The 22,349-nt window shown below is 42.0% G+C and overlaps 1 protein-coding gene across 13 annotated transcripts in view; it reads right to left on the bottom strand.

Annotated features, from left to right (window-relative positions):
• Nucleotides 1-22,349, bottom strand: part of KIAA1217 (KIAA1217 ortholog) — a 365,096-nt gene that overhangs the window by 6,632 nt on the left and 336,115 nt on the right. For 10 of the 13 annotated variants that reach the window (XR_005827437.1, XR_005827436.1, XM_040590825.1 and 7 more), the window contains 8 exons: nt 21,833-22,008; nt 15,036-15,166; nt 14,648-14,795; nt 12,491-12,992; nt 11,604-11,784; nt 5,602-5,756; nt 4,843-4,989; nt 1,367-1,486 (listed from right to left, as the gene is read on the bottom strand). Coding sequence is in view for 11 of the 13 variants with exons in the window: in XM_040590825.1 (XP_040446759.1) it covers nt 1,367-1,486; nt 4,843-4,989; nt 5,602-5,756; nt 11,604-11,784; nt 12,491-12,992; nt 14,648-14,795; nt 15,036-15,166; nt 21,833-22,008 (1,560 nt within the window). In the remaining 2 variants the exon portion in view is untranslated. The remainder of the gene's footprint in view (nt 1-1,366; nt 1,487-4,842; nt 4,990-5,601; nt 5,757-11,603; nt 11,785-12,490; nt 12,993-14,647; nt 14,796-15,035; nt 15,167-21,832; nt 22,009-22,349) is intronic. The other 3 variants (XM_040590835.1, XM_040590834.1, XM_040590827.1) reach the window with 2 other exon arrangements.

Below are 22,349 nucleotides of genomic sequence, written 5' to 3'. Positions count from 1 at the left end.
CATGCAACAATACAATCTCATTCTGACACCAGCAGCAATAAGGATGAATACAGACACACTTTTTTTTCCCTCCGTAACGCTGTCATACATTCCACAACAAAACATTTTTTCCCTTTTACTCACACCCATGAACTTGTAGCCAGGTGTCTGCAGCTTTAGACCAGAACTGCTGTTTGGGCAACTCCAAGCCAAGTCCTTGCGTGCAATGCCCTAACCTGGCAGCAGTACCTGCGGGGCGGGGTATGGATTTTGATGCTAATAATATATCAGATACCACCATCTAGGTGTCACCTTGTGCTTTACAGCTGCAGCTCACTGTGGTTAGGGCAGCTGAGTTCTTCTCTGCCTCAGGGACGTGGCAAAGCAATTTCTTCTCTCCCTGCCTCTGTTAAATGATGTTGAAGTTCAGTGTCTCCTATAAAATCCTTGGGGAGCTACTCATGGTGCTATGGCAGAGAAGGTATTACTCCTATGTGCAATTTGCATATACACGCAAAATGCATGACAAAGTTGAAATGCTGTGCTGAAGAGCTGTCTTCTTCCCCCCATACCCCCCCCTTCACTGCAAACTGGCATTTGGCTGACAAGTTGTCATGCCTGCATGACCGCCTAAACCCAGCAATGATTCAATTCGTTATTCTTAAACTGGAAAGAGAGGTCTGCAAAGGCAGAGATTGTCCTTTTCTTCACCCTGCACATTGCCTGCCCACTAAGGCCAATCAGCTCAGCTGGCAACTCCAGTCCAGACACAGCTGTGAACCCCCCTTGACGTGGCTATAGCTCCACACACGGCACCTCTTCAAAGGCCCGTGACTGAAGAGTGAATCTTGAGCATTAACTTTCAGAATAAGGGCAGACTCAGCCCATGCACCTTGACTCTTTCTTCCAATAAACTGAATAGGATTTCTGACTATCTAATAACTTTTTCTGGGACCAACAAATAAAACAAACTAAAGCAGAAATTCTCTGAAGTGGCTCTTGAGACTGAGAGGAACCACTGATTCTCAAGACAAGAACAAGGCTTAGGAGAGATGCTTCACCATCCATTGCCAGAACAGCACTGGAAGGATGTTCTAAGGAGTACAAGCATCTCTTTGGCAGAAACTGATGGATCCTCTTAAATTTGATTTCACAGAATCGTAAAAATTCATGCCACTACTGTATAACTGCTGATAAGACACATAATGTAGATTGATAAAACGTTCCATATAAGTTTTTCTGAGCCATAGTGAGATAATAGGAAGGAAACCACTGGGCAGTGGTGGGTGGGGGTTAGAGAGAACAGGACACAAGATAAAAGATTAGTTTTGAAGGAAAGAAGGTTATGCCAAGACCGGGTGGCATGTTTACAAATGCCACTTGTTACCTTCTTTTCCTTGTGATGCATTAAAGTCCCAGGCCTTATTTCTTTAACATGTGTATCATTTCTGGACTGTTCAGCATGACTGTTTGAGTTTACATCCATAAAAGAGCACTTCTGGAAAGCCTAGGAAATAAATACTGCAGGTTATCAGGAGACCAAGAGCTTTTACACAGAAATGTCTGGAGATGACCAACTACAAAGAGAGCATTTGGTTTTGACATTCACAGCTCAACAATACATGGTCATGAGACAATAGAGATTTTAGACTATCAGACTAAGAGAAATAGGACATCCTCTCCAGTCTTCCAAGACTGCACTCTTAACTCATCACGCTGAGATCAAGTTCCTTGCAGGGAGATAACCTTGATTTCTATTTTTACAGATGGGGAGATGAAGGCACACAGAGATGCTATGAACTACGCAAACTTAAGTAGGAAGCCCATGACAAACTCTGGGCTTGTGACACTACCTACTTCCTAGTGGCTAATAGTTAGGCGAGAGCTATGTAATTCCACCTCTCTCCACACAAACTGTTATTAAAACTTTAGACTTGGAGACGTGTTTTTCTTTGCCATATGGGCTTGTGGACCACTGGCCTCCCACCATGTGTACCCCAGGGCACGGCCCCAACTTTTCAGCCCTTTATCTTGCTACCCACTTCCAGTTTCCTTTGGGTTTCTCTATCCAACTGGCTCCCAGATCCAGATCCAGAGAGAACTGTCACTGCCACCACTGTGCAGTGCTGGCTGCAAGTGTGCATCACCAGAATTTCTGCAGGCCTCTACTGGCACGGTCTGCCTTCAGTGAGATGTACAGGCAGGACATCTGCCAGCCAGAGGAGTAAGGGAGGAGTGCTTACAGGAGTCAAACACACCATGACATGCAAGATTATATTCTTATACCATGTATTAGGGTAATTATTTAATTTCTGGCAACTCTCATGAAATTAATAGCCCTTATTACAGGTTAGAATCAGGCCTGTTCTTTAAATATTGTATGCCTCATGTGCATTGCATATTCTGTAAAATCAGAAAAGTAACAACAATAAAAAAATCCAGTGCAAAAATCAGGGTGTCGAGTTTCTTCTGGTTTTCCTATTTGTATGTGTGTATAGACCAGAGTACCTAAGACGACATGGAACTATTCGAAGAAGTAGTCTTGCTCCTCATAATACAGGATATGGACTTTCCCCAGACCAGTGATACATTTTTGAGTTAGGCATGCCATCTACAAAGGCATCCTATTAAGTCCTTCAGACTTTAAGTGAGGAAGAATCCACTGTTTCCCTTGGTGATTTGTTTATTTATCACCTTTGCTCCAAATTATCTGTAACAGTGTCCAAATACAGTTTGTGCTACGGCCGCTGATTACTATTATGCCTTTTTCTGCTAGTTTAAAAAGGTATTTCCCGTGAAAGTATCTCCACATTGTACTGAAATCTATTCTCAACCTTCGTATTCTTAACAGCCTTTACAAATGGGGGACACATGGCTAACTTACTCATGGGTGCAGCAGCCCAGTGCTGATCTCACTGATCCTGTACACAGAGATAAAACCACTCCCCATTCTCACATCTATACACCCAAAGCAAACACTAACTTTGTGGCAACAGCACTGACCTGGGAGCTCCTGTCAACTTGTTAGTGCAACACCTGATTCTTTCCAAGACATAAAGTTGTGATCTGGCCTATATTTTTATTTTCTTCATATGGACTTCTTATTTCAGTTAATGTATTATGACCATTAAGAGATTGCTATCATTTCCCTGTTTTCATACTTCACTTGTTTGAATTAAGCTGATTTAAACAGTAGGGATTTAAAATGTATTTCCAGGCTATTGATGAGAATACAGAGTGACACCGGGCCTGTAACTGATCCCTACGGGACCTGACTATAAACATTTGTATCAAGGGCAGCACTTCCAGAGCCAGACAGCTCTCAGTTGTCCTATGATAGAGGGATTTTTTTGTATTCTCTGTGGTGCCAGATTTTTATCGAAGTGTTTGATCAAATGATTTACAAAAATGTTTACAGATATACAATTCAGTTTAAGCAGTCAGACCTGTTACCTGATCAAAGAGCGTTGTTTGCTTTGACAGATCTGTGTTCCATTACGCTGTGTTTACCAGCATAACTGTTTACATCTGTCCTTAGTTCTTCACTGATTGAATCCTGTACCTGATTTTCCATTATTCTGCCTGTGACTGATACCAGACTAATGAGTCTGTAACTCCTGTATCAAGCAGTCTGCCCTTTCTAAAACATGGTACTCTGTCAACCTTCCACAATACACCTGTTATTTTGGTATTGGTTTAAAATTAGCCTTGCTTGTCCCCAAAACTAGCATTTAAACACTCATTCCCTGTTGAGCTACCATGCCTATTTCTCCCCCTTAGATCCCCTCAGCCCCCTTTTCCAGACCTTAACCTCCACTTCATTGTCACCGGTTGCAAGGCAGCTGGGTTCCTCTCCTAGAGACGGGAGACGATGTGACAAGTTTCACTGTCCCCAGCTCTCCTGTCGCACTGGCACACAAACAGGGGATAAGGGTCAACCACTGCTCTCACTCCCTGCAAACCAGCTGTCTGAAGCACTTGTGGGTGAGAGCCGAGCAAAGGGGCAGCCTGCACCCATGCCGTGTAACAGTTACTGCTTAATATCCACACATCCTGTGCTGCAAACGCTCCCTGGGCAGCACCAAACCCACCTTTTGGCAGGTGGACAGCAGGGATCATCTCATGTCACGACAGTGCTCTGAAACACCCCAGCATCAGAAGTTACGGCCAGTTAAGTTGATCCATATCTCCCTTCCTCGTATGGGCATGAACACGGACAGAGGGAGCCCCCGGGAAGCTGGAGCTCACTGGTGGTAGCTGGAATACTTGGCTTTTACTGCAGGATCACCACCACTGAACTGAACCAGCCCATGCGCTATGAAGTGAAGGACTAGCAAGAGAAGACTATTTCTATGCCACTGGCAGAGTAATGTACCAGTTACACAACAGGGAACAGCAAATGTTTCAATGTTCAAACACTCCAGGAAACGCTGGACCATAGCACAGGACAAGTGAGCAAAGCCCCCCCCCAGCCCCCCGCCAAGGAGCAGACTCCATATTCTCTGTTCCAACCAATATTAACATGAATGACGGACTCTCAGCACCTTGCTGGTCTGGTACTAAGCAAGAAATGCTAGGCCAGGGGTAACACCACCAGATGCACACCAATACTTTACTTAACCCATCTACGTGTGTAAGAGTCTCCAGTGGCAAGCACTGCTTGCTTGATCGCTGTCTCAGCTCCAGACCTCTTTAACAAAAATTGGGTGATGCTTACAAAACGTGTACCACCTAGTGCAATAAAGTGGGACCTGGTGAGACCGGGAGATCTACTTTCCATCATGTTCTGAGCTGGAAATTGTCCTGATGCCCTAAAAGTGGTATCGGGCACAAGCGTCTTCACATGAAACTCAAAAGGCATACCTGTAATTCTGCCATTATTTTGTCTCCTTCCTCTTCCTCTTCGTCTTTTGCAGCTGATGCTACAGCATGCCCTGCGCTCCGAGACAATGCCTGATCCTCTTTAGGGGCTTTGGACTGCGCTGTTTGCCCAGCATCTTCACTACATTCCTACAAGGGGATGAGAAAGCAAAGACAGACAATATAGTTGAGCCTTCCTGATGCAAAGCCAACAGAAAATTTAACACTACTACAATTCCCCTGTCGCAAGTTCTGTGTTCCTTTTTAAGGAGACTGCTAAATCATCAGTTCAAAAGCAACCAATATTGCTGATGTGACAGCATGTTCACAGATTAAAAAGCTTCCTAACCTGGACTTCCCTCTACTTTCTTCAGAGAACAGAACAGATAGGGAAAGGAAGCCCAAACTAATTTGCAACAGTTCTGTAAAAACGCTCTCAAATCCAAGCTGATCTTCCCCATCTGTGTAAGTCATGCTTTTTATTTTTAATCTTCTTACCACTCTAAATGAAAGCAGCCTGTGACTTGCCTTCTATACTGCTAGAAGATAAGAGCAGCAAGACTCCTGTGAACAGAACTGATCAAATCTCACTCGTTCATTTGGCCTAACAGCAGTGTTTCCCAGTAGGCAGTTTCAGTAGCTTTCCAGGACACAGCTCTGTCTCAACTTATTTTGTGGTTTACAGACACAGCCCAAGCCTGGGAATGTTTCTCTGTGCCAACCACTCAACAGTCTGATTGCCTAGAGTCTGAATCATCAAACCTTGACAGCAGCAGCCTCTTTTCTGGCTGCATAGATGACATCTCCTGATCTCGTTGTGGTTAGTCCTGATCCTGGCAGGTAACTGCGCCGTGGAGGTGGAGGAGGTGGAGACTTGGTCAGCTTGTCACTATCCTGTTCCCCATCAGGAATTTCTTCTGCAAGTAAACAGAGCAGCACAAAGTGAGCATAGGTGAAGGAAAGGAAAAAAGTTATTCATCCCTGCCTCAACTGGAAAGGAAAAAAAAATGTCTTCAGAGGTCCTGCTGCTGAACAGTTATTAATAGAAACCCACTTGGGATTCAGATGGAACTATCTTGAATGAAAGTAAACGGTGCTGCACTTGTACAGAGAAACTGGCTCATGTCACCCAGAAATTTTCAGGAAAGCTCATGTCACCCATACTACTGTGGCTGGGTTTCAGCCCTTGTTGTGTTAAGTGTGATAGCAGAGCACACACCTGTAAACCAATCACTTGTAAAGAAGCTTGTAAGATGCAGGTTCAGCTGGGTACCTGGTTACAGACAGTGCCCTGTGGCATCCTTTGAAAGCACAGCCACTGACGTGGATGATACCAGCAAGACTTCTCTGGACCTGGAGGCTTCTCATTGTTCTCAGCAATCCTGAAGCAACCAGCACACATTTCTGCTCTGCCTGGGAGGTACTGCCAGTGATATGGAGAAATAGTGTGAAATGGGGACAATGGACACCGACTGTGACTGTATGTGTCTGCTCAGGAATGTGGGTATGGTGACTAGTCATGGGTGCGGTGTCTGGTGACATAGGCACACAGCTTTGAGGAGATGACTACGGTTTGGAGGAGACGCCTGCCCTTCTTCCTCTAACAAAGGGGAGACGGGGAGACGCCTGCCCTTCCTCCTCTAACAAAGGGGCTATTTTAAAAAAGAATGAGAAAAGGATGAGAGATATTCCAATGCTATCTAGAGGGAGGGAGTGCTAAGTCTCCTTGCTGAAGAAGATCGGATGGTCACAAGAACATGAATCACCTACAAACCTGCAAGACCACCACATTCCAGGCAAAGGACTGATAAGCTAATTGACATACGAAGAAGCGGGGGGGGGGGGGGGGGGGGGGTTTAGGTAACGAATATGTATAGGCGTTAATTGAATATTCATTTGTTTTATTGTATAAATGTGAGATGGTTTGTCACTTCGGGCATGCCCGCTTGTGGAGGAGCGATCCCCCGTGCATCTGCGCGCAATAAACATACCTACTTTATAGCTTTCGAGTTATAGAGTCTAATTCCGCACATCACCAGCAAGGTGCTAGGAGAGGTGCTGAAGAGTTTTGTCCATCTTATAGTTCAAAAAAAGGTTGAGAGGGAAAATGTAAACACTGCTCTAGACATGCCACCTCTGTAGTTCAATGTCTTCTCACCCCAGAGCAGGGGCAGCTGCACTTGCTCCTTTTCTAAGGTAAGGCAGCATGTGTTTTCACTTTACTGCTATTTCAGAAATGCACAGTTTTGCCTTTGAATTATCACATAAGAGCCCTATATATATTTTGCTAACCCATGAAGATTCCAATACCAAACAGAACAGCTGAGCAAAGCCAGCCCTTGCTTTCCAAGGAGTGTCTTCCAAGAGATCAGTTTCTCAAACTGGCATTCCCCCGCCACGATGCTTCCCCACCAGCTGTCACTTCCTCTTCCCCACTGCTACTGGATGGCATTTTTTCCAGAAACAGCATTGCTCTGCTCATGACCTGTCCCTATGTGTTTCTGGTCACAGGCTAAGCATCAAACATGCCAACAGCCACCATTTTCACACTGGTGTTTACAATGCTTGTTTTCAAGACTGAGAGAATGACCTTTCTGCAGCTACTCAGTGTTACATAAAGAGCTGGAATAAATATAATCCAGAAAGATAAAACCTCCTGCTTTTGGGATTACCCAGCTGTTTAGGGCTAAGTGTTCCCCCTGGGCAAGTTATTGCATAACTGCCCACTCCTGGGGCTGTGTCAGGCTCCTCTGACACACCGGCTGGCCCCCGGGGCTGGATGGAGCTCTTGTCTGACCCGGCCTCACCTTTGTTCCCTTCTTAGTTCAAATGTTCTTTGAAGCTGCTTAAGCTTAAAGAAATGCTCTGTTGTATTATCTCCCTCCCTGGTTATCTGGCACTTGCAGGACTGCAAGAAGAGTGACTTTCCAGATGCACTTTACATTAGACCACTTTGGTTAATACACACTACTCGTTTTTAGTGACATCTGAGGTACTTCTACCAGCAGGAGCTGGTACCTTCTTTGGTGCCAAAGTGCTCAACACTTCTGTGAACAAAATGGGAGCTGTTCAGCGCCAGCTGTTTCGCTGAACCGAAGCATTCTTTAACAGACACAGACAGACTGGAATTAATTTCTCCCACCATACAAATTTCTACTTGCACCAAAATAATCCAACAGGTCTTAAAAAGATCTCAAAAAAATAATGCCTGCCTTGAGGCAGCCTTTGTAGTCAGATAAGCAAACTGTCTTTAATGGAAGATACTGATCACTCAGCACTTGCTAAATCAGGGCATTCTCACATACAAAGGCAAAGAGAGACGAAGTAGCCCAATTTCTAAGACACATGCTAGAGACACCCCCCACATTTTTCACTGAACAATCTTGATCACGAAGATGAGTTAGGGTCAAGACATTAAAGAAGCATTTAAAGAACTGTGTAAAGTGTGCAATTTTACTCTGGCTTGTGCTTTGCCGGGAGAAAAGAAAGAGTTTCTTGATTGGATTCTGTGTGGAGAATGGCTGAGACAACATATTCTGGTAACAGGATCTGCAGCAAAGCCAACAGAGATTCTGCTAATTTATGTCCAAAATGTCATGTACTACATTAGTAGGTAGGTGGTGTCTCTTTCCTTATGTTGCTCTGTTTTCTGGTCTACAGCAGACTGATAGTGAAATTTTAATCTTGAATCACAGAAGACTTGGGCGGCATGTGAGATATTTAATCAATTATTAAGGAAAAGTTTTGCTGTTCCCTTATTTATGTTACTATTACAGGATTCATTATGCACAACAGAAGGCAAAGTCTCAATCTCATCAAATTCCTCCTTAAATCTGCTGGCTACACACTGTGCAAAACTGTATTCTAGAAGTGGATTAGTTAACTATATGAGTTTCAAAACTTCTCTATTACTGTGCTCTACACTTTTTAAGATGTCACAGCTCACTGCACCCATATGGTAATTATTTTCACTGACTTCTTCTATTTATGCCACACATTACACTTGTGTTGATAGCCAGTAACCTCACTGAACGATGCCAGAATTCTAAAGTTATTTTACAAGGTTCAATAGAATTTATATTAAATGTGTATGTTGTGAAACATCCAACAAGCCACAACTTGTCATTGTTAAAGGTGCACCTGGAACAAAATGCTAGATCTGAAAACACTCCTCTCAGGTTCTGTATGAATTCATCTACACAAGCCCCAGGGCACTGTTTTGCAGCTATTTACAGCTCTGGCACGCCAACACCTTGAGTACAGCATGCAGCTCTGGTCTCCACAGCTCCAGAAAGACACAGTGGAGTTAGAGAAGGGCAACTGAAACTAGCCTGGGGAGAGAGCAGCTGGCCTAGATGGAGGGACCAGAAAGGCTGCAAGTTTGCTGTTTGGAGCCTGTGGGGCAGGCTGACACCTCCAGCATATGATCAAGGTTTATCCACTGCCTTCATGATTTATAAACCATCATTACAAGGATGCAGAGCTGCTGTTTGCCAAACTGCAGAACATCAGAACTAAGGGGAACTCAGTGAAGCCAGTATGAGATCAGTTTACAATAGATGAAGGAAAGCCCCTTCACAAGATGGGGAGCTTGCTGCCGCAGCAGGGGGGATGCAAAGGTATAGGCAGGTATAGAGGAATTACTGGATAAAAGGTTCATAATGGATATGAAAAGGAAGAGGTTGGGATATTCCCTCTAATACTGATTAGGGGTGCCGGGGGAGTACTAGCAGACTGCAGAAGGTGGCCAGGTCCTGTGCTGCCCACACACAGTATCTCCCATTGCCTCTGTCAGACAGACTGCTGAGCCAGATGGACTATTGCTTAAGTAGCTGGGTAAGAATTTTGCAGCTGACTCACGCTTGGCTAATGAGGTAAATGCAAGGTTTGGCTGAGGCATCTTTGTTCCTCTTTGAAGAAATTTAGGCATGGATTTGTATGTTAGAATTGTGAAAGGGATACCACTGGAAGGATACCCCATCATCCTGCTCCCACAAAGTAGCTCCACCTATATAATTCTTGATCAATGTTAGGCTAAGCCATTCTCTCCACTAATGGACAGCTTACATCCTCATCGTTGCCTCATACAGCTTTCTTCAGTGCTTCACTTTCCTTGTCATTATGAGGTTTTTCCCTAATACCTAACCTGAATCTTCCTGGTTGCAACTGCCAACTTCTACTGCTGTTCTACCCACACAAAGGAAGTTAGTCTTTTGTTTTTTTAAGCAGATTTTAATATATTCAGAGATTGCTTTGTCCTTCCTCAGCCTTCACTTCCTCATACTAAACAAAAGCAATTCTTTAGATATTAGGAAGAAATTCTTCACTATGAGAGTGGTGAGGCACTGGCACAGGTTGCCCAGAGAAGCTGTGGATGCCCCATCCCTGGCAGTGTTCAAGGCCAGGCTGGATGGGGCTTTGAGCAACCTGGTCTGGTGGAAGGTGTCCCTGCCCATGGCAGAGGGGGTGGAACTAGATGATATTTCAGATCCCTTCCAACCCAAACCATTCTGTGATTCTCTGATTCTTTTTTTGTTCCCCAGAGATCATGGGGGTTTTTAGAGCTCTGGTCATTATCATCACTGACCTCTTGACCCCCTACTATTTATTCAGTCCTTCCTTGAAATCCAGAACACTGATTATGTAATGAACTCTATGTTAAGAGTTCATCACTGCTGAGCAGATTCATGTGTCTTGGAGATATTCCTGTTCATCTCGTTATGATGTTTGCCTCTTTTTTTGCTACAGGGTCACAGTTTGACTCATGTTAACTTGAAACTCACTATATCTATATCATAGCCGTGGATAGCCAGAATGCTTACGGTGAAAGTCACTCTCATTCATTCCTACGTATCTATCCACTTCTGCATGACAACTCTGTTATGCAGCATCACAGTTCATTTTCAGACCTCTGAGGGACTCAACCAAAACATCGGTTGTATTTATAGTTTAAGAGTATGAAGTCAGCAGGATCATTAAGACCAAATAATATGACTTTCCACTCAATACAGATTCAAGGATTTCTTTAAGCAGGTCTTGCATCATGCACAGACTTTGTGCCTGAGCAGCCTTTAGGAAAGAAACATAGTATTGCTTAAAGATTTGAAGTGGCAGAGAATCTTGTATGTTCATAATTAAACTGCAGTGATTAGTTACTCTGTTAAAATTTGACAGCTAATTTTTAATGCGGCTTTTTCTACCTTCAGCTTCAAATTGTTGGAACTTGTTCTGCAGAATTAAAAGGCATTCTTACTCTCAGAAACCTCAGGCAAGTCTTGATCTTCTTTTGATAACAAATTAGTCTACAAATAGGGCTTTTTAGGTTTCTGATGGTAAGATCATTTGTGCTCAAACTCTTTGTGGTTCTTTCCAGAGCGCTCTCTCTGTAATGCCAAACTTTTAAGTGCAAAACTGAACACAGTATACTACATATATATATAGATATAGTATACAGATACTCTCATTTCCCTCAAAAGCAAGGTGTACTCTTACTCTCTTGCTTGTGAGGAGTCTTCATCTCCAGAGGACAAACTCTCTCAGTTCCAATATGGGGAAATCCATGTTCAGCTGGTTACATGTTGCAGCCCATCTGCAAAATCACTGCATCCTGTCTGCAGGACCTGCATTATTCCTCAGGATCATACTTACAGGTATGGTCAAGAACACAGAAATCTGTAATCTGAAACCATTCCAGAAGTAGGAAAAAGAACCTCTCTTTTCCAGATACGCAATTCTTTAGCACTATTCACTCTAGTGAACCTTACCTGAGACTTCCAGCTTTTCCACTGCATCCCCTTTAGGCAGGGCTGCTGGCTGGGGAGGCATCTCCAAGTTAGGAATTGACTTCATTATATTGGCCTGGGCCTCTTCCAAGAGCTTTTCAAATTCCTTTCCATTATAGTGATCAAGGTTTTGTCTTTTCTCTTCCCATTTCTTTTCAGCTTTCTAGATAAAGACAGTAAAGCATCTATTTATTTCTCTGATTCCTGTTGTGATCACTTAAAAAAAAAATCCATGTGTAATCAAATCATTATAGGTCAATATGGGTAGATACTGCAGTTCTAGTCAGCAACTAGAGGAAATATATTAACACTAATCATACACTGGTTCTGACACAGACTGACAGCGGCCACTGCTCAATAAAGGCACAAAGGCAAAATTTAAATCTGGGTCACTGCCCTACTATATCACACTGGTGATTAAAGTTCATGTCTGTAGTAAGACATGAGAGCTCACTTGTAGGTTTTCTCAATATCTCTGTGTGAAACCACTGGAACTTCACACTTTTTTACTTTTACTTTTCCATAATGAAGGATACAGAGATTTAAAGAGTGAATGAAATCCACTAATGCAAGTGTTGCCAGAGGATCATATGTCATTGTTCAAAGATGAAGTATTCTTAAAAAGAATAATTTTTATATATATATGTATATAAAGGTTATTCAAAAACCATAGTTACTCATTTCAGTTTCATGTTATTATCCTGTTACACTTAAAATCAGAGGGTATCTTCAGAAATGCACGGTGTAGTTAGGGGTTAAGCATATAAATCCCCAGAATGCATTTGAAAAATCCCACCTGCAGTCTCAAGGGTGAGACTGGGAGCTCAGACCCAAAGACAGGACAACTGGTTGAGTAGAATACACCGTACCTCAATCGATACAGCTCGGTTTCTGGTACTTGCACTGTGAATTTCCTCAATGAAAAGACTTTGCATGGTGGTGCCATTGACAGAGACCTGTGGTGCTGGCGTGGCTTGTGTGGGCTGGGATCCCATTGCGGGCTCTTGCAGGGGGGCTGGTGGGGTGGCTGAGAGGTGGCCACCCACCGGCACACCTTCGCTGTGACTGGCTGCAGTAGGTGAACCCTGGGCATGGTTGACCAGGGCTGATGAGTGCTGAGACTGATGGATGACAACAGGAGAGCTCTGCACATGATGGACCGTCATTGTGGAGAAGGGGATGACTTCTGACTTGACTGATGACACCTGGGATTCTGATGTGACTGTTGTGAGGTTTTGCTGTGCATGTCCCTGGGCATGCTTGAGATCCTCCTGGTTTTTCAGAGCATCAGCTGCAGTGGCCTTTTCCATAGCAGAGGATTGCACAGCTTGGGCTGGATCCACACCCCTCAGCAGTCCTTCTGTAACATGTCTGCCCAGTCAAATTGAAGGCAACAGCATGGCACATGGTTAGCATACAGGTGAGTCATGAGCAATACTTAACAATAAACTATTTGCAAGGGAAAAGTACCTGTATCAAAAATATCAAAATGGTGATTTTTCTTGCTAATGCTCTCAGTTGTGTGATTTTATAGCTTTCTTTCAGTCAGGCACTCAGAGTTTTAAAGAGGCTGCTGTAATTAGGATGTTTTTGCCTTTTAAAATGCTTACAAACCTTCACAGATGTACTGGCACTTTTTTTTACCAAACCACGAGTTACAGTGAGTTGATTTTAGAGGGAAAATGGAAATCAGTTTACGTAAATTTTATACACTGAGTCTAGCTAAACAAGATGTCCCTGGACTATGAGCACAGAAAGACATAGTTACATAGAATGACAGACAGCAGTCTGGCAAATTGCCAAAACAAAGGCCTTAAATGATACTTCACAAAGGTCTTGTCTGTCAAGAGTTTGGGGTAGGATGAGCTGAGGATGTAAGAATCTATTATTTCTGGCAGCTAGCTGTGAAATGGCTGAGCTTTGGAGTGTAGCTAGCCATCACATGGCATCAGTTTTTCCATTACTGAAACAGCCTTTATGAGGCTTAATACGTAATTTTGCTGCAAAAATTTACTTTTGGTAAAAATCTGGCATGCATAACTTACTGTTTTTTTTCCCAAACAGAGTGAGACAGGAAATAACTATAGTCATGTTTAAGAAAAGGAAACTAGTATGAAAGGATGTAGATGTTTATCTACATGGAAAAATAAGTGACGGCTCTTAGAAGACCTATTACATAAAATTTTATCCCCTCTGCCAATAGTGGCAAATCCATTTTACATATGCTCCAGGATATATGGAAACAATGACAACCCTGCATTCCTTAGAATAATGGTAGCGACAATAGGCTTATGACTTACATTTTCTTGTAACTGAAGTAAAATTGGGACCACCACTAACAGTTTGGCCTGATTCACTGGTTTTGAATAGGAATTAAATCCAATGCCTATTGCCTCATATAAATCAGCAGTCACTTGCTGCTCATATATTCTGACAAACATAGCTAAACACTGGCACTTAGTGGACACAAATTTTATCTACTATTTCAACCTTCTCTAACACATCTTCCTTAAAATAAAAACAGAATAAAGAACTTGCATTAATTGAACCAAGCACATTGAAAACTATTTCTTTCTTTCAGAAGGATTAGGATATTTTTATCCATTTAGAATTGTTTTTCTGTTTTATTTCTTACTGCTACATTTTTGGGGATGCATGTTTCAGTGTCAGAGAATATTTCTGTTAGCTTAGATTACTGTAAATGCCAAGAGTTAATTAGCTCAGATATGGGACTGATGCCACTTTGTAAGCTTTCCCATCTAGGCACTTCCCAAATCTGGAAGTGTTGAGTTCAGAGGGAGCTGATTTCAAACAGAAGATCTTGATGACTGGGGCTGTTGGTCAGAACAGAACCATTGCACAGGAAAGACTCTATATTCAGGAAGAATCTCTAAAATACTGCAAGCAAGTTGCATTTCTCAAAATTGCCTGGGGAGAGGAGGAGAAACCAAACCTGAAAGCTGTTCCAGCCCTCCTTGAGGAAATTCTTTAGTTTTGAAGAAAAATAAAGAAGAAAAAAAAATCACCTCCTGAGCATGGTAAGGATATCAGTCATGCTGCGCACACGTTTCAGCAAGCTGTCTAGCTTGTGTGGCTCTTCCTTTAGGAACCTCACAGCTTCTACTTCGATCCGGAGGATTGCACGCATTTTATTCTGCAATGTTGGGAACTCTCCTGCAAAGACAAGAACTGTGAAGCTCAAGAGGAAATGAAAAAAGCCCTGGGGAGAAATGGGTGATGGGGTGAATGTCAAATAGCTGAGTGTCTACTTCTCTCCAGGGGCCATGCAATAAACTCCTTAATCCCAACTTTAAGTCTTTTTGGAAGTGAAAGTCAATGCTCACAGATCAAAGGCAAAACTGTTCCCAGCCACTGTGGTTAAAAGAACTAGAAGTAAAAAGGAAAAGTACATACCTTTCAGTGTTGCAACAGCTTCCCCCACTTGACGCAAAAGAAAGGCTCCATCTTCAACATCTTTCAGTGTAACTGTCTTGCTGGAAGCAGTGGAGTCCCTCTTCAAGTCTTCAACAAATGCCTCCAGCTCACTGGCAAAACAAAAAAAGTGGACATATTATAAGTGGGACTTTCACATTCACAACCAAATATATGTAAATGAATGGACTAAACTAAACCAAACCAGAAACCTTAATGGTGGCATCTTTAAATCTGACACCACAGGCTGAAAAAACAGCAGGGTGTCATGAGAGGAGGAGAGGATGCTGGACACTCCTGCATAGGAACAGGCTTGTAACTAGCCCGAGTCATTGATTTCTCTGACGGCTGCACATGCCCAGTGCACATTAACCTCAGGGCAGCTGCGCTACAAGGGGCAGGTGGGGTGGCGAAACACATCGAACTGCCAGCCTTCTGGGGATGCAAATCCTAGGAGGGTACAGATGCACTGTACCACTACATCCAGTACTGGTTTGCACCTTGCATTTTCTCATTGCTGATGACACGCAAAGGAATGGCCAACAGTGAAGTAACATTCCCAAAACTGGCACTAATGGCCCCTTGATGCAATCTTGTTTATCAGCCAGGTCCTGCTAGACAGGATACAGGGTCCCGTTTCTACCAATAACTAGAATGAAACAGCAAGTGTGCACTGTGTGCAGCTCTCACTCAACATTTAGATTCAAGAATCGATCACTTCAGATGTTTTTTCCAACCAGTGCCATCCCATACTTCCTCCAGTTCTGGTGCTTCCTTATCACCTTTCCCAATATTTTTCCAGTTTTTCCACACTTCACATAAATTTGCATAATCCTTCAGACACAGAAACTTTGTTTTCGGGGTGCCACTTTATTTCCATTTAAGATTGAGACCACATTGCTTTAGCTGGAGTTTATACACAGAGGCTTAAAAAATTCTCAAAAAGTCTTGAAATGCATTATGCGCAACAATGAAAACACCCATGTGGAAACTTTAAAAGGATCATCTCTTGAATATTTATTCTAAAGAAATCCACCTCTATTAAGGCACCAAATTTACTAACAGGATTATTCTGAGAAACAGTTTAATTGCATAGGAGAAAACAATGTAAAGCAAACTGAACTGACAAATCAGCTACTCATTTTAAACTGATTTTGGGCCTCATTTCTTACATCCACTGAGGTAGTAGTTTTGCAATTACTGTAAGAGAACCAAGGTATGGGCTGACTGCCTGAAAAGTGGTAGAGGAAGGCTGCCTTCTGCACCAGCTGCAGGTCTTGCATTTCCACATACTTCCCTTGTGCCAGCACTGTCACGCAAATCCAGCAGAAAATTACTTTTTTTTCAGCCAGGTCACTTCCTAGATCTACCTCAGTGAACAGGTGACATGGGGACAAAAAGAGAGGAGTAGGCAGCCAGTAACAGGATAAAAAGGAGAAAATTCCTTGCAGCACCACTCTGCATTTAGGTCAATTTGAAGTGGAAGCACAGTCACACAGAACAATAAATGGCAATATGATAGTACTTTTGATATACAGAGAAACAGAAATAGTACCAGGATCCAAACATCAAGTGCACACAGCAGAGTTCATGTCAGTCCAAAGACTAAGAACTTTAGAAACTATAAAACAATTTTGCATTAAGTTGCTATGATGCAAAAGTTGCATGATAAGTTGCTTCTGAACAGATCACAAATAAATGGAGGTAAATTATCCTGTTCCCATATTAAGACCACTTCTCCCAAAGATTCTGCCTTGAGAAAGCTGGGGGAGCCATGATTTCCACTAGCACAAGCATGCTTGCAGGGAACAATCCATTGGACCACACGATGGCAGCAAGGGAACGTTTCTCAGGGTATTTTTTTTCCAGTGGAAGAGGCTGAAATAATGCAGATACCTGCTGTCTCTGTGTCTTGTCTGCCTTTTTAATAAAGGGCACAGGCAGTCTAGGAAGTAGCTGGAAAAAGGATTCGGCTTTCTGTCACTCACTACAATGCAAAGGCTCCTGCCTTTCAGAACGGTGCTCTAAAAGTCATGCATCCTGCCTACTCTTAATGCCCTAATACCAGCACTCAGGCTAGGCAGTGCTACTTTGGGAATCACAGGGTATCACCCCTCCCATTTGTAGATCAGCACTGGACAAGCAGCTTCTCAGATATTCACATCCACCAGGCAACAAAAAAGGTAAGGGCAGAAGCTTAAATTTGTTCATGGGTGGAACAAAGAGAAAGGAACAATCACAGAACAACGTTACGATTGTTGGAAATGTAGGGATAAAGGAAATACTTCCAGGTAGCTGGCAACAGCTTTCTTTCCCCTTTGTTCTTTGAGCAGAAATAGAAGGGTCATCATAAACCCCCTTTGATTCCATACAGTGCTACTACCAAACAACACAACTGATCCTGAAATTACTCAGGGGATACCATATTACACAGCCTCATTCTGCTAACTACAAGGGAAAAGAAACTTCAGCCCTCAGGAGCCAAAGTCTGAAACAGCTCTAGCAGTCTCCAGCATTTGTTTTCTGTAACTGGGAAAACAACTTGGCTTTATAGATTGGACTAAGCAAACCCAATTAACAAGTCACATTAATGCAGTTTCAGAAGGTGAATACAAGATAAATGATTTTTCTGCATCTGTGTTTTTTACAGGGGAACTGAGGCACACTCTTACACTGAGATCTTCATTTGGGCAAAAAAGCATCAGAAGATCTATCTCAGACTATAGTATCAGTAGAGCAGGTCACAAATCAAACTGACAAAATTAATAGTAACAAATCACCCAGGCCAGGTGGTATTTGCCCTGGTGAAACAGTTGAACTATTAATGCAAAGCATTTACCTTCTTGATTAGCTTTGGCACCAGGGTAGTGGAAAGTATCATAGATGATACAAATACATTTTTAGAACTTGGATGGGGCTATCCAGAGAACTGACACCTAGACTGCTGTAATTGATAGATACCAAAACAAAGAATAAACAATAAAGAATTAGTGGACCAATGAATAAATATGCTGCATTAGGGATGAATTAATGTGTTTTCTGTAAAGAGAAGCTAAGTCTCACAAATCCACAAGGGAACAACAACAGCATGGGACAAACTATAGCCCAAAAGGCTTTCAGCAAGCTATTTGAACAAAAGCTTTCAAGAAAGCAATGTTGCCATGGGATGAGAGGAAATTCTTTCATGGATAAAATACTGGAAGTAAAGGGAAGGGAGCAATGAACAGCTCAATGAATGTAGTTTGCTAGTGGGTTCCACAGGGATTGGTGCTAGGGCTGGTGCTTTTCAACATATTATACATTATTCAGAAAAGAGAATCAACAGGATAGTAAAAAAATCTCAAAAAGGTATTGTATTATATTATACAGGGGGATGAAAATGAAAGGTGACCGCTGTGGGCTGCAGATGGAGCACCTGAAACTGACCAGGAAAAACCCAAAGGCTAAATTAACTCCTAATAAATATAAAGTAATGCTCATGAGCAGAGGAGAAATAAAAACAAAACCAACACCACCTAAAACCAACACCCTTCCAAACCCCTACGTTTTTATACGCAGTGATGAACTTTTAACTGATAATCATCCGTTGTGAGTGAGATGTTGAATTTGTAATGGAAAGTTCATGTGGAACATAAGGACAGGGAGACCATCACTATGCCACTGCATGAAGTCATGGTGTGCCCACACCCAATATAGCTCTTGTAGGGCTCTCCTCTCTACCCATCCCCATCTCACAGATGTACACTAGAGCTAGAAAGGGCACAGAGAAAGGCAACAGGATGACAGAATATACAGAAAGCCTTCTACAAGAGGAGTAACTAAGCAGACTAGGACTTTTCATGTTGGAAAAGGCATGAGTTGGGGGAAAAGGGAGTGGAAAGGGAGTGGGGAAGCATCTATAACATCATGACTAGCATGATAAGGACGAATATTCTGCTGTACATGATTTAAGAGTCTGGGGACTGATCAACAGATGAAAGATTCAAAAACAAATAAAAAGAAGTTATTTCTACCCAAAAAAGAATTACTCTAGAATTCATTGTGCCTAGATGCTGTACACAATGAAGTTTACATAAATTTAAAAAAATGTCTAAGTTCATGAAAAGTAAACGATCCATGCAGAACTTCTGCATATGAAGGTACTATCTCTCACTCGGAAAATCCCTGAGCTACAAATACTTAAAAGCAAGGAGATGTGCTCTGCACATTTTGTCATTTTCTTACATACTTTCCCAAGTATCCGCTACTGGTGGCTCTCCAAGACTGCTAAATGTGGAGGTTTTTTGTTGCTGAGCATGGTTATTCTTATAAAAAAGTCTGATACTTTTCCTAACAAAAACATGAATTGTAACTTACTATGTCCAGTTAGACAGATAGGATATAGCTATAATTTAAATACTGTGCTTATAAAACCCCCACTACTAAAGTGCTTACAATAATCTACGGCATATAGTTGTCATATCTGTAACATGCTCCTCACAACATAAATACTTAATTAGTCAATGTGTCATATCATCATAATTTGTCCTTGGTCTGGTAAATATTAAGGCCAGTATCAACAACCCAAAAAGTGTCATGTATGACATCTCTTAATGTTGAACCAGAAGACTAGATAGAAAATAAACTACCCAGTTAATTCTACATGTGTATTTGGCTGTTACGAGTGTGCATAAATGCTATGTTTAACAGTGTTCCTTAGATTTCATTAGATAGCTCTGAACTGTAATCCTGTTACAGCTGCGACACACATGGGCACGCTTCTGTAGGCACCACCACAAACGGTTTTCTGCTCAACAGAAAACTTGCTCTGAAATGTACACTGACATTTCTGCTCTTCGCAACATGAAACCACCAATATGTTTATTTCTTTATCTCCCAGTGATAATGTTCAGAATTGCAACAAGGAGAGCTTTTTAAGCTGAGATTTAGCATTTCAGAGTAGTAAGTGCACTTTCGTAAGTATTGCAGAAATCCTTAAGCTCCCTTGTCTTACATGAGTCAGTCTACTGGTTTAGTCCTACGATTTAGGAAAGGTCAAGAAGGCAACAGTTGAAATACTAAGAAATAGTAAATTTTTTGCCCTGTTGCTTTGCATTTTTTATACATCTGCACTGGGACCAGCTTATTTAAAAGTGCCTATATAGAATGTTAACTTTTGTCTGAATACTGCCAGTGACATTTGATGTGTAACTTCGTGATGTATGCTCCTCATTATTAACAGCCATCAGCTCTTGAACTTAAAGCATTGTTGTCAGATGTGGGTTTTTTGGGGGGCTTTGATCCTGCAAACACGCAAATATGTGACAAAGAAATCTCGCTGGACACAACTGATGAAAAATATTTTTTTGTGATTTAAGTGGGTTTTTTCTAGCATGTCTCTAAAAGGGTTGAGCTAACATTACAGCCTATGAATGATCTAAGACATTTCCCTGTAAATTAACAATTGAAGTAGCACAGAAGCAGCAGAAACACTGTGAACAGAAAAAATTCCAAACACTGATCAAACAGAACCATATTGCAATCAAAGTGGTATCCTAAATGAGCATCTGTAACAACTACTGCCATTTGCACTTGACCTCACTCAGTATCCATTTTATGAGGCAACGCGATAAACAGCCATCACACAAATGGTTCTCCCACAGAGAACAATCAATCTAGAAACTAGGCAATGAGGTACATAGAAATAAAGTGATAAACAGGAGGGCAATTACTTAAGACTGCAACACAACGTTATTTAAGACTACAAACCAGCTGAGAGGATTATATACACTAGCATGGACTGTTACCACACATTCAACCTCTCCTCACAGAAAACATACACTCCCTTAGTAACACTCTACTTTGTCTTCACAGATGTACCACCTTTATTTACAAATCTTATTCATCTGACAACACATTGATCAACAGGAAAGATTTACTCCCCTCAGCTGCCAACTGTACTCCTATGGCTCTTCAGTCATCATTTCCAAAGACAAGCTGACTACAAAGTTTCTATTATGGAGCAATTCTTCAGGTGTGAACTAAATGCAATAATGAGAAATAATTAGTTATATAGCATCTTACAAATGTGAGTATTAGAACTAGTTAAATTGTTCATTGATTTCAGCTTCATCTTGCCTCCTGCTGACTCTGAACATGGACTAAAACAAATAACTGGATCCCATCAGTCTTGGTAGGCCAAAGTTTTGGGGAAAACGAGTCTTACAAAGAGCCTTGACACAACAACAACAAAAAAAGAAAAGTAATTTTATCTGCAGTTAAGTATATGGAAATTCCAGTGAGTAAATTTTAGACAGAGACTGGCATTGCTGACTGCAATTAAACTTCAATTCTCTATATATTTGAGTTTCCCCTACCTCTTTCATGCAATAGCCTAAGTACTTACTATTGAAAACTGATTTTTTACTTAAAGCCAAACTCTTTACCTTCCCTTGCACCCATTTGTTCTCAAGGAAATTCTTCCCTCCTTCCCAAAAGTGTAACCCATAAAGCTGAAGGGGAGAGCTAGGGTAGGGAGAGGCTTTCAGAAGATGAAAGTGGTCACAGTCCTTACAGTCATCTGTTCCTTTACAGGGGACTTCTCAAGAGGCTGAACCTCTGTACTGGTGGGCCTCACCCACGGATTTGTACAACACAGACACAGTTTTACAGCCAATATGAGTGCAAGGAAACACGGCTAGAACAGGTGCAGGAAGAGAGCGGTGAAAGCTAGTACTTTATAGGAAAAAAAAAAAAAAGGTAGGCAAAAGCAACAAATTCTAAGAGGTTTCTCAACCCACCATAACTTCTTTACAATCTTTTCCTCCTCGTTGAGGTATTTCTGCCGTTCTTGTTCCACCAGGTTGCGCTGTCGTTGCACAGGATCTTCAAGCCTCTTCACTGTTTCAATCATTTTGCCATTGATTTCCAGCTCTGCTTTCTTCACCATTGCCCTCAGCATCTCCTGGTTCTGCAGCTGTTGCACAAAAGAAATCAACTTCAATTTTTCCTGCTCGACTGACATCCCTGGTAACAGAATACATTGCAGAGCTCAGAAACAGGTTGGGATAAACACAGCCCTACAGCAAGAGAGAGCATTTACCTTCTCCAACTTTACCTATAAACGTGATTCCATGAGGAAGTGTTAGGGGTGAGAAAAGCCTAAATCTGATTAACTTCTAATGTATATATCTAACTTCCAGTTGCAAGCTGATGAACAAAAGATGTTGGGATCTGTACACCACCTTTAGTGCATAACTTCTGCAAGGATTGTGGCCCCTTTATCCTGCTCAGTCCAGCATGAATCAAGAATTAATC

The sequence above is a fragment of the Falco naumanni genome, chromosome 4, assembly GCF_017639655.2.
Source record: "Falco naumanni isolate bFalNau1 chromosome 4, bFalNau1.pat, whole genome shotgun sequence".
NCBI classification, from domain to species: domain Eukaryota; kingdom Metazoa; phylum Chordata; class Aves; order Falconiformes; family Falconidae; genus Falco; species Falco naumanni.
The sequence above is the reverse complement of the archived record's forward strand: the minus strand, read 5'-3'. Positions and strand labels throughout refer to the sequence as shown.